At 37.3% G+C, this 13,221-nt stretch overlaps 1 protein-coding gene across 7 annotated transcripts in view; it reads left to right on the top strand.

Annotated features, from left to right (window-relative positions):
• The window catches only part of pcdhac2 (protocadherin alpha subfamily C, 2), a 116,872-nt gene extending 103,901 nt beyond the window's left edge, over window positions 1-12,971 (top strand). For all 7 annotated transcript variants that reach the window (XM_031898746.1, XM_031898747.1, XM_031898750.1 and 4 more), the window contains exon 4: window positions 9,919-12,971. In XM_031898746.1, the coding sequence (XP_031754606.1) occupies window positions 9,919-10,226 (308 nt within the window). In that variant the 3' untranslated portion in view covers window positions 10,227-12,971. The remainder of the gene's footprint in view (window positions 1-9,918) is intronic.
• The last annotated feature ends 250 nt before the right edge of the window (window positions 12,972-13,221 follow it).

The raw sequence follows: 13,221 nt of genomic DNA on the forward strand, positions 1-13,221 counted from the left end.
AATTTCTATTAAGTAATTTTAGGAATAATGTCATTTTCTAATGGAGAACTGTACCGTGTCAGGATTAATCTAAATATAAGTCTGCACTGAACTTGTGAACTTATCAGACTGTGCTTAGTTGCATTGAGCTAAAGCTGTTCTGCAATTCTCATCTGCTTTCAGTTGACTGGCTGCTCGCCGTGGCTTTCTGAGTTCCCTGAAATGCTTGCATGTTCCGACACTTACAGTCATCTAAGATGCATGATGCCCAGTGCAGTGTAAGAACATAATCAGGTTATGGCAACATTCGCCTCTTGCTTTCCTGTCTGTTCCTTATCAGACGCATCTTTGATGTTGCTAAATTAGGCAAGAACATGTAATGCTACAGTTAAACCCATTACATATGCCTAACATGTCACGGCATGGGGTTGCCCAACATTATACAGAGATAGGTGACAAATTCTCACAACTAGAGATTCTCTGTAGCTTATAATGGGACACAGTTTGCATTTTACAGCTACAATGAAGAAGGAAATGTCTGCCGCAGACAAAGAGAAAGCCTTTAACTGGATAATCGGCTTTGATTCAGATAGGCAGTGGCTGGAATCCTATATTTAGGAACAATCTGCTGAATGAAAGGAGGGCGATGGAAGTCTTCTTTATAATGTACGCATCAGCAGACAATGGATTGTGTGATAACAAGATAACAAACCTTTTATTCCTACGTGGAACGTTATCTTGCATCTAAACGTTTAAAGGGGAGAAATTCCTTATAATTATTTAGTATGATGCAGACTGCTATATTCTAAGATCTCTTTTTTTGGGGAGCAGGGGGAATTTACGTTTTTTGATATGTGGCCCTCCTGTTTAGACTGCACTGCTGCCTGGTTGCTAGGCACTGACCCAAACAAAGTAATAAAATGTGTCAAATTCACAACAAGAGAGGAAAGGCTCAGGTGTGCCATCCTGAAACTTCATCTAGGGGAGCGGATATCACCATTTTTCGAAGAGCAAGCACTCAGTGAGCATATATCCAGAATTCTTAATTAAAAGTGGTTATATTAAGATACCATAATCAGACAATTGCCTTACGTATTTCATCTTTAAAGACATTTAATTATAGTCTGTGTCTTTGAACACGAAATGCATAAGGTGATTGTCTGATTATGATACCTTAATAAAACCATTTTTAATGAAGGATTCTGCCTGGAGATATGCTCACTGAGTGTCTGCTCTTCAAAAAACAATCTCTGACCCTATCAACCAGACATTGATTTCACAATAAGAATAGTGAAAGGGGAAAAGGGTCTAAAGACAGATTCTTCAGCTAGCAAAGGTGTGCCCAGTAGTGAATCTGTTCCGTTTTGCTTCACCGAAAAATTCCAGAATCTTTCAAAAGATTTGCCAAACGGCGAAAATGTTGAGCGTCAAAAAATCAGTTGCCCCCATCTTTTGACACGTGGCGAATTTTTCCGCATTGAACTTTGACGCCCCTTATGCCAATAGTGACACGCTGAAATCCATGCCTGCCCATAACTTTCGCCCATCTGTCGTGCCCAAGCTTAATTGATGCCAGACCAGCTTTTAGTGGAATTAACCAATCAGGGTGTACCACTTCTCAGGATTCTATGGCACTAGCACGGAAATAAATATCTTATAAAAATAAGAACTTGCTATAAATTCAATATAAACATATCAATACCTTAAATGCAAATACAGATTCATACTTTTTAACCTGAATAATGGAAAGTACTAAGTAGAGTGATCTTACAGGGTTGTTCTTGTGTTGTGACCTACTTGCCACCAGTTCTATAAGGGCGTGTTTATTATTAATTTGCACTTGTGCCAGGGGTGTTGCTATGGGCAACATCACCGGTGTTATTTATCTCCAATCTTAGTAAACACACCCCATTTGGGCACCCCTGGCACAAGTAAAAATTAATAAAGATCAGCCTTATCAACCACAGTGCCCACAGCCACAGGCCATTGTGCTCCAAAATGGCAGGACTGTGTTTATGAGGGGTGAGAACACTGATGTTCCCTTGGATACCCCCTAGGTTGTACGCCATTTAGACCCACTATCTAAGCTCCAGCTTATGCAAGTGTAACTTCTTACTGCCTGCTAATGGCAGGATTTAAGAACAGGGCTCTGTTATGCCCCATTGCTGCATGATGTTGCAAGGAGCAGAGCACAACCATTTAGCCTCACAATAAATGTGACGATACATTTTAAGTTTTAGAATGGAAACAGACAGAATAGAATGAAAAATATATATATTTTTTTAAAATACAACATTACTACTTTCTTCTACAACACATACACAGAATAAACTTCTATACTAACTGATGATATCTACCCGACCTATTTTAATTAACGTATGTGCCTGTACTATGGCAGATTTCTAGTCACAATATTTGCATCAAGTACTTTTAACTTGTGATAATGCTTACCATTGATGTATAAAATATACAACATCCCTGTCGCTTGTACATATTGTTCCTAAATACCCTATATATCTTCTTGTGCATAAGGATCCATTGTGCTCTACATACAATAGAAGAGTGTACTATATGTAAGACTGTTCTTTTTCATGCACTATAATGATATTTAATCAGATCTCAGCCATCACTGTGTTTTCTTATTACTGGAATCTTTTGCCACTTGGTTTCCCAGTATTTAATTATTGCCATTATTACATTTAAAGGCTGTCCACAATGTTTTATTAGATTTTTCAGGAATCAGGAAATAAAGAGCGCTCAGAATTCCAGATAAAGATCTTGCAAGGTTTTTACAATAAAATGAGACAGAAGTTTAATTTCCTGAAAAGGCAGATAAAGCTCTGCTCATAAGCAAAGCTGGTTAACAGCGAGTTTAGGATTAGGATTTGCTCTGCCCTCTGTTGCATTGCTGGAAATTCTGCTGCTAACAGTATATGCTGTTTATATAACCGCAGCATTTTATGAGACCTATGGGCCAATCCCAACCTTTTATTATACACAAAATGGAAACATAGCAAACTCTTATGCTAAACAATAATTACCACTAAAATACCAACAAAGATAAAAAGGCAAACTCATAAATTTTTGTGTGTAGTGGCCTTGTCAACAGTTAGCCCCAATGGGCAAAAATTGTTTTTCGGTGCTTAGCGTGAGCATGTATTATTAATGGGATTTTTTCCCTTTTAGTTTCAATACCACTTATTGCAATCTTCCTTCAAGTGAGAAAATGAACCAGAGCAACAAATACACTAAAACCAGGGTTCATTATACTCTGATACAGTCCATGTTCTTAGGTTAGATGTTTAGGAAGTTACTGAAGGGAAGCTGCTGGTTTATCTCGCTATTACACTACCGAGGTACTGTTCCTTCTCCCCAGTATAACAAGCAATTAAAAACCATCAGTTGCCAAGGGATTTGCATATATTAAATAATTTACAAGAGGCCACGCCTTGCACCAACTTATTTTACGTCCGTATTAGTGCAGGCCTTCTTCTACCATTGGCCCTATGAAACGATCTCACCACAGCGTTCTCCTCTAACGACTTGTCACCGCTCTTGTAAAGTCTCATTCCGTCCTTTATTCAGTAATACTTATTCCATAAAAATAAAAACAAATCACTACTGAAACCCATTTATATTTTACCCCACCCTCTCATTCGTTCAATTAATAAGGGAGGTGGTTCCCTATAAGAGATCATTTAACCCTATCCACTCTTTATCTCTGTTTCAAGAAGGGATTTAATTCTAAACTATCATTTAATCCATATGGGTACATTGTTTGCCACTTAAAAATGTCTTCAGCGCGGCTGTGTGCACTATTTAGTGCATGTGTATGAGCGTGGGGGGCAGGGCTCGGGGGGGACTGGCTGGTTGGGTTTCCAAGGACACGGCTTGGCCTGGTACTGACAATGGGAATTTGTTTTTTGCTTTCCAGCATAAAAATAGACATCCTAATTGCTCCTCTGTGTTCACCCACCCTAACCGTAAATTGTCAAATGGTTTTGCCAATATATAAAACAACACAACCCATAACCCACATAACAGGGTATAAAATTATAAAATTCTCTAATACTATATACACCATATCAATAATTAATAATTTTACCTTTCTGAACATAATTACAATTGACACATTTGTTACATTTAAACAATTATATACATTTTCCCTTTATGTAGCTTTGTTTTCTCTCAACCTTGATGAGGCTATCATCTATAAACTATTCTAGGTTTATCCCATGTAATAGATGCTAAATCTTTATCTTGTTTCAATATTCCCCAGTGTTTGTTTATTCATTTCTTAATTTTATAACTGTCTGCATTAAATCTAACACTAAAAGAACATCCACTTTTTTATCTTAAAATTCTTCCTTAGGTTTTAGTAATTGTGCCCTCTCCCTACTTTTGGCTTTCCTATCCGCTTTCTTTATGCATTGTTGTTAGATACCCCCTCTCCCTGAGTCTATCAGTTCTGAGATCTAAGAAATTAAACTCCATACAAAATTTGACATGGGGGGCATTGTTTATCAATATCAAAAAAACTCCATGCCGTAATAACATCATTGATATATCGTCCCCATAATTCAATATTGGGGCAATATATCAAATCAACCCAAACATTCTCCTCCTCCCAAAGGCTCACATATAGAACCTCATAATTAGGAGCAAAAGGTGTCGCTGCACCACAGACTTGTTTATAATATAATCCTTCAAACTCAATATAATTGTAATTAAGTATAATAATAATACCAACACCCTGTGCTCTCCACACATTCTCGTTTAATTTAAAAAGTATTTTTAAGACTAAGTTGCCTTGCAAATTTTTGAATGCCCATAAATGCATCAAATTTATTGAATGACTTTTTAGGTGCATTTTAAATCCTTTTTCCAATAAGGAAATTACCCATTCTGACAGAACTTTTTAAGGCAAATTAAATATTCCTTTTGTTTTTATAGAACTTTATCGCTCTTTAACATTTTCCTTTCTTTCCTTGTCCTTCCATGATACCTGCTCTGACTCCTTCCATTCTTTTATCCCCCCTTCCTTTGTTGGTGTTTGTATCCCTCTTTTCCCAAGTGTCCCTTCCACACCCATCTTCTTCACCTGACTCGCCTTTTCGATACCTTTCTTAGGACGGGCACCCAACTCATTGCCTCTTCCTAAAAAAGAGTGAGACCTTACATGTCAATCAGTCAAATAGGAGGTCCCTTCTCTTACAAATAAACCTTGGGAATGTATTTCCTTTTCCTTTTCAAAAATTGATTATGGATTGAAAAATATGTTACAGTGCTCAATCAGTCAGCCAACAGTCTTCCTCAGTAGCTAAGCTGATGGCTACCTATAGGTCCTGGACACACTTGTGGGTTTAAACAATGGAAATTGATTAGTTTGAGCCTGTTTCTTTAATTTTCATGAGCAGCGTCCTAAATACACCAACACCTCGCTTTAACATCTGCAGGGCTAGCAGTAAATCAGTTCTCATCAGTATTGCCAGTGGCCTCACAAACACAAAAAAGTAGGAGGCCTTCTGAATAGATGAGGAGTTTTGCATAAATAAGCTTTTAATTTCATTAACACACTGATTTACGATTATATTTGTGGCTAACAGCTGTTACTGTGATTCTATTTTAAAGTTTTTACCAGCCAATAACAGACTGTAGATAGCCAGTCTAGCATACCTGGCTTTATTTGCAGTTGTCTAGTGTGTTATATATATATATATATATATATATATTTTATATATATATATATATATATATATATAAAATATACTGACAGACAGGCACTCTCGACAAACAAAGATCAAAGATGCCTGGGTGCAGTACAAAAACGGAGTAAAGTAACAGAAAGTAACTGGCACCGCACTCACAGGACTTATGAAAATACAAAGAGGTTTATTCAGAGTTGTGTCTAACGTTTCGGCTACCACTGCAGCCTTTCTCAAAGACAATGTGAACAAAGTGAATACACACTAATAAACACAATTTGGCGCGAAAATGGTGACGTCATAGTGTGGGAGAATACACAATATACATTACATAGTGAAATATACATTACATAGTTTTGTTTAGATTGTTCACTTATTTCACTATGTAATGTATATTGTGTATTCTCCCACACTATGACGTCACCATTTTCGCGCCAAATTGTGTTTATTAGTGTGTATTCACTTTGTTCACATTGTCTTTGAGAAAGGCTGCAGTGGTAGCCGAAACGTTAGACACAACTCTGAATAAACCTCTTTGTATTTTCATAAGTCCTGTGAGTGCGGTGCCAGTTACTTTCTATATATATATATATATATAGTAGAAAAAATGCAGAATATTTAAGAAAACGAGTAGTAAGGCAGTAGTTTGTTCCTGCCAAAACTGGTTAGAGGTTGTCATTGGTACTACAATAGTACTGTGTCACGGTATCTTCTTATTCCAATAACTTTTGAATTAGTCTCCCAGGAATGTGACTTCTATTATTTTAATTAGATGGGAGTAAACTTCAGCGTATTGTCAGCAGCCAAATAAAGTGTAATTGAATGCAATGGGTCCTATCAGATGAAAACTTTGCCCTGTAGAGCATACAATGTACTATTTGTACTTTTAATTGAAGAGTACATACTATATATTTGCTCTAACAAGTCACTTGAAATGTAAAGTAGAGCCCACTTGTGTCCAGCAACAGATGGGTAACATTTATAGTTGCACTATATATTTACCAAAGCAGGCAATACCTGACATGATACAAAGACCCCAAGGAGTTGAGCATTAATTCATTTGCTTTGCCTGCAGAGGTACTCGTCAGCTTATCTTTTATTTAGATCCACTTAGCTAAATATTACACAGGGATGTCTGTTGTGGTCTGCTTTTGGTTATCCAGTAGGAAATTAAATAAGATAAACTCACAGTCTGTTTGTCTGCTCCATTTGCTAAAGTGTCAAGATACATTATAAATAACTAAGCGTAGGTAAAACATATGCAGCACTGTAACACATAAAGTACCGAATGCAAGATCTTTGTGTCGCAGAATATATCAATGGGCCCTGGTGTGAGTGTCTTCACTGCTCTTAATTTTCTCACTTAAAGAAAGATTGCAATATATGACATTAAATCTGCATAAGAAAATAAATCCTATTAATAATACATGCTCAGCCAAAGCAACAACAAACTTTCTATATTCCCGCCACACTTATTGTGGCCACAGGAGGGAGCCTAAGCACTTATTCATTTAAAGTGACATTATAGGGTTCATTTACAAACGAGGGGCAGGACGTATGTTGCAAAAAAGATGACAAAGCAACTATTTGGAAAAGTTTCTGCATATATATGCTGAACCTGTAGCATTTTCTCCACAATTCCAGTATAGGGAACTGGTAAATTATGCCTTTCCTAACTCTGTGGTTCCCTAGTTCTTTGGACAGCTATAAAGGGTCCTTAATGTAATGGGAAGTAAGTCCCTGTTCCTGGGTAGAGATGTAGCGAAATGTTCGCCGGCGAACTAATTCGCGCGAACATCGGGTGTTCGCAAGTTCGCGAACTTTTAGCAATGTTCGCAATTTTGGGTTCGCCTTAGCTGGAGCCAAATTTTGACCTCTCACCCCAGAGCCAGCAGATACATGGCAGCCAATCAGGCAGCTCTTCCTCCTGGACCACCCCCCCCCCGGACCACTCCCTTCCATAAATAAACCGAAGCCCAGCAGCCATTTTACATTCTGCCTGTGTGTGCTTGATGAGTTAGCATAGGGAGAGAGCTGTGCAGGGGTTTGAGGGACAGTTTAGGTAGCTTTGCTGACTAGGAATCTACTTTCTACTGCTCTGTATGTAGCTGCTGTGGGCAGCTGTCCTGCTGATCTCATCTGCTGTAACCCAATAGTCCTTGTAAGGACTGCTTTTATTTTCTGATTGCTGTTACTCTTCTTTTCATTGTGTACTGCAGCTCCATCTGTGTGTGTTGGAGACAGGTGTGCTGCTCATAGTAGTGCACCAGCACCAACCACACATTCACATCATTTTTTTTCATTTGTGTTTTTTTACTTTGCTACTGTAATTTATAGAGCCCAGTGCTATTAGTCTAGCTGTGTTGGGGACTGGTGTGCTGCTCCTAGTAGTTCACCACCAGCACCAACCAGAGATCACTTTTTTTTAAAAAATTTTTTTATTTATCTTACTATTCTTTAACATGTCCAGTGCTGTTTGCTGTTGTTCATTAGAAATGTATTGTGATTTCTGCCCTTTACAGCACAAAACACAACGCTGTGTTCGCCTGAAGTTCGCCTTCTTATTGAAGTCTATGGGGTTCGCAAAGTTCGTTTTTGTGAGGTTCGCTACATCTCTATTCCTGGGTCATAGCATGACCTTTTGCAGTACCACAGTTTGGCCATAAGGTGTTGTAGTATAAAAGGCTGAGTAGCCATGAGGCTGAAGGCCATTTTGGAAGCTCTCTACCTGAACAAGCAGGTAGAGAGATATTGTGGAGTCTGGAAAAAGGTAGGCCGAGACAGAATAGGCAGTTCCTGTTATAGGTCACACTAGGTGTGATAGATAGTCAGGGCTATTATCGAGCAGTTTCCGGCTCCGACAAGGATTTGCAGAGAGATTATTATCCCAGGTATAATACTGCCCAGAGTAGGGTTAACAGTGTACAGACCTAGGGTTAGTTAGTGATCACCCAGGTTCCACTGGAAGCATATACCTGAAAGCTGGGAGTTAACCCATTGTGCCCTGCGGGGAGAGAGTTATTGTGACCATTTGTTGTGCCTGTTCTGTGAGATGCTAACACCTTCCTATCCTGTGCTGTAATTACTCCTAAGTGGCTGTGTAAATAAACAGTTTATTGTTCAGTGTTAAGAAACACTGGCACCCATTTCTTGAGAGATACAACACACAATTACCTGGTTCACACCTGAGGGAATTAGTCTCACCCCAGGTAAAATAAGGTGTGGTTTGTGGTAATCAGAAGGGCTAAGTTACCATAAGTTTACACTAGCATCATTGCAGTTGCAAAATTGTAGATTTTGTGAGGCTCAATTTATTTAGACTGAAAAAGGAGCACATTGAAGTCAGCGTTTTTTTTTTTTTTTGCAGTGTCTTTTTATCCCACACACAATACATTAAACTTAGGGGCATATTTATTATGCTGTGTAAAAACGGCGTAAAAACAGCGTAAAATTGTCTTAATTTTTTACGTGTTTTTTCTTCCACCGGAACTTATGGAAAATAACAGCTGAATATCCGAAGTAATATCCGGCGTTCAGACGGCGATCTTTTCCATTTATTTTACACAGCTTTTTACTCCGTTTTTTCTGCGAATTAGTTTTACACAGCATAATAAATACGCCCCTTAATGTAATGTAACTTAATCTAACTGTGATTTAACAAAACCTCCACAGAATATTTAAACTAGAAATATCAGATTGCTGCGTTGCTCGCAGGAACTTTGCAGTGACAAAGTCATGCAAGTTGATAAAAATAATTCTCAGAACAAAAAAGGCAAATTTAAGAGGTTGTTTACCTGTATATGAACTGCAGAAGGAGTCCCTAACTACCTTCCCTAACTGCCCATCCCTCTGTGGCTCTAGGCAGACTTGCAAGCCCTTTGGGGCCCCACTATATGGTTTTTAAGCCTTTATGATCTTCTCTTGAATTTAATAAAATAAGTTTTCATAAAATTGTGCACAACCATATTCTTATTCCAATGACTATATATATATATACCTTGGAAAAGGTCCCAAAAGGGACCGAAACGACGGTTGTACATGCAATTATAATACACTAATATTTGTTTGAACCACAAGACCCTTGGTGCTGGTTGCGTTTGATATTTATATATATATATATATATATATATATATATATATATATATATATACAAGTATATAGTATATAAAATAAAGGTTTCTTTGTACAAATTTTTTTTATTGAAATTAAAATGTATTGTCTTAATCTTTGCAGAACCTGAAGGAGGAGAAGTATCTCCCCCTGTTGGAGCTGGCGTAAACTGTAACAGTTGGACCTTCAAGTATGGCCCGGGCAATCCAAAACAACCAGTGCCACAAATCCCCCCTGATTTCCCAGAGAATTTCATTATCCCTGGATCACCAGCCATTATTTCAATCCGCCAGGATCAGCCATCGGCTCAAAACCAGAAAAACTTCATAACATTTGGTAAGAAAGAGGAAACCAAGAAGAAGAAGAAAAAGAAGAAGGGAAACAAGAATCAAGATAAAGGGAATAACTCAGCTGACAACAACGATAAATGAGAGGATAATGAAGCCAATTATTAACCCATTTTTGTAAGAAATAATGTAGCAACTTCTAAATTCTTCCTACTGTTGATGCACCTTCCTATAAACAAAGACTTCAACATTCAAGCCTAAAAACTTTTATTGTCTGACTATATTATTTACCAGATTATGTCTTAAAGCTTTATTCTGTCAAATGTTAGTCATATCCAGCAGTTGTTTCTCGCATCCAAAGAACACAGTTGCAACTTTGTGCATATGAAACAGTAAGTGACTGTTAAGGCCAATGTCCATGTAAATAGAGTATAATACAGAGTAACAAGTTATATTCAGGCATCCATGCTAGGTAGAAAATAGTTAATGGACAGATTTTAGCTGCAATGCTGTCTTCAGTAGTAAGAAAATGTGCAGAAATGAGGTACAACAGAGGGAAGAGAAAACCAAGGAACAACGCATGAATTGTGGAAACATGAAAACAAGTGAGATGTTTGTTATAGATTCCATCTGCTCTAGATCAAATACATATATCACAGATAAAATATACAAAGATATAGCATAAACAGCTCTTAGAGGGCTTGTGGCAAGGGTAATGGAAAGTCAGGCCAAATTTAGGCATTGGATTTTGATTCTTTACTGTTTAATGACTAAAATGAACCAGAGTCCAACAGACATCACCATTGTTGCCTTTATTCAGTCAAAAATATAGTTTACTTTATGGGGCTGTACACCTGACTTGTCTCAATAAAGGCACCATAGTTGACTTCTTCCGCACTTTGGTATGGTTTGCTCATTATTGATGGGCAAAGGAGCCGGTACTACATGTCTTATTCTGGGTGTATACTCCAAAATGTGGGTTCTTTTGTGTCAAAATCCATTTCTAAAAATATTGACCTGATTTTTTAAATAAACCCTTTTATCAGGCTATATATATATATATATTTTCCAAAATGGCACTCAGGCATTCAACCAGTTTGTTAATTACTCATCTCTCTATATATCTCTATCTTGCTTGATAGATGTCTATCATTCTATCTGCCTTTCATTTGATATTGTATATATCTGTGTATAAACAACACGATTGCTATGTGAATATAACTAGCACACCTTCAGCTTTCAAGTCATGGAGACAAACAGGAAGAACTGTCTTAAAAAAAAAAAAAGTATTTTGGATGCATATTTTATTGCTGGCCATCTCAACAAACCGGTAGCATTCGCATGTTGGTGATATAACTACCAGTATAATAAAGTGTTTTAAAAGCTGGCATTCCGGTAATTCATTAGCCACATTGACAGACAGCATTCACTGACAGATAGACTGATAGAAATCTACCAGCTCTTTATCACCTGATTTCTATCAATGTATATATGGACACATTAAATCATATGTGTTTTATATCTCTGACCTAGCACCCAGGCATTTGACTAGATTAATACACATTCTTCTGTATAGCTTTAGCTTGATGAATACATGGATTGATAGGTGTCTTATTTATATCTATTTTGAAATCCCACTATACGCAAACAAATATCCACTATCATGTTTCTTACTGGGGTGCTATTCAAGGATAAAATCATTATAACTGAGTATAAAGGGCATTCACAGGACATGATACTGTGCGTCCTCTTCATACCACCCACTTCAGTGCAGCACCTTCACTTATAGCCAAGTATATTTTTCAGACAGATGCATCATAGAGTATCAGTGCTATTAAATATCACCCTATTTAAAAATCCACATTTTTCCTGTTTCTAGTGAGTGGTATAATGAGGGGGCAGTGTAACAGCACTTCTAGCACCACACCAATAAAGGATCCTATAGAATCCCTGAGTGTCCCTTAACCTCAGTAATGTGTATACAACATCAATATTTGACATCAATTATGTTTTTACCAGCCTCATGAAATTATTTTATGCAAATATCAAACTTTACAATAGGGGCAAATTCCTCAGGAATCAAAAAAGGTGAAAAAAAAAAAAAAAGATAAGACATTACCTTCTTTTCTTAAAAACCTTCTGTTATGCACAATTTCTGCAAAATAGCGCTCAACCATTTTCTACGATTTATGATCGCAAGCAATGGTCATTCGTTTCTTGGCATATGTTTTATGAAGAGCGGATAAAATTTGAAATAAAAGCTCTTTCTTCAGAACATCCGAGGGAACACAACAAGCCATTGGGAAGTATAACTGCTGCTATTAAAGTGCTTTAGAAAAAAATTGCCTGAATCATACATATTGTATTGGTCACTCTCTAATCACAGCTTTGTTAATTATGTTTGATCACTTTGTGGCTGGCCGTAGCATGTGTAAAAAAATTGTTACAAAAGATGTAAAAACAACAAAAAAAAACCCTTTACCTTCATATTCACATCAAGGACACCAACATGTGAACCAGGATTCAAATCCTACCCTTTCCCCAACTATGTGACTCACAACGAAGTTGATTACAACGTGTGGTTTCATCACTAATGTGATTGGATTTTGCTGTCTTGAAGAATATGAACTGATGACCTTACTAACATCCATGTGACGATATCACGTATCTATGCCCTATGCCTCTATGAAACATATATTTATTCTGTGCTTGTGTATGTGAATGCAAATGCAGTTATAGTTGACCTTAACTGTTGAATGTAAACCTCCAACCCCCCCTTTTCTTTTTGTACACTTGTGAAGATGTGAAATAGTAATGTTTTTTTTTTTCAATTCACTGCTGTTTAACATATTTTTGTTTAAAAAACACACAGTAAAAAAACTTTCTTAAGTCGTCATTTTTACTTGATTTTTTTTTCCTCTCCAAAGGGGGAATTATGCAATAGAAATACAGTCTGGGGACCTACTCACGAACATATTGTAGCACAGAACTTTGAGACATTATCTGAGAATCCTTTATAAAACACTGTGCAGTTTAGCATAGATGGAAAGATAAAGCTTATGTGCAGGATTGTTCTAAAGGTGGTCATACACAAGACGATTCTAGCTGCCGATATCGGTCCCTTAGACCGATTCAGCAT

This window comes from Xenopus tropicalis, chromosome 3, assembly GCF_000004195.4.
Source record: "Xenopus tropicalis strain Nigerian chromosome 3, UCB_Xtro_10.0, whole genome shotgun sequence".
Classification (NCBI taxonomy): domain Eukaryota; kingdom Metazoa; phylum Chordata; class Amphibia; order Anura; family Pipidae; genus Xenopus; species Xenopus tropicalis.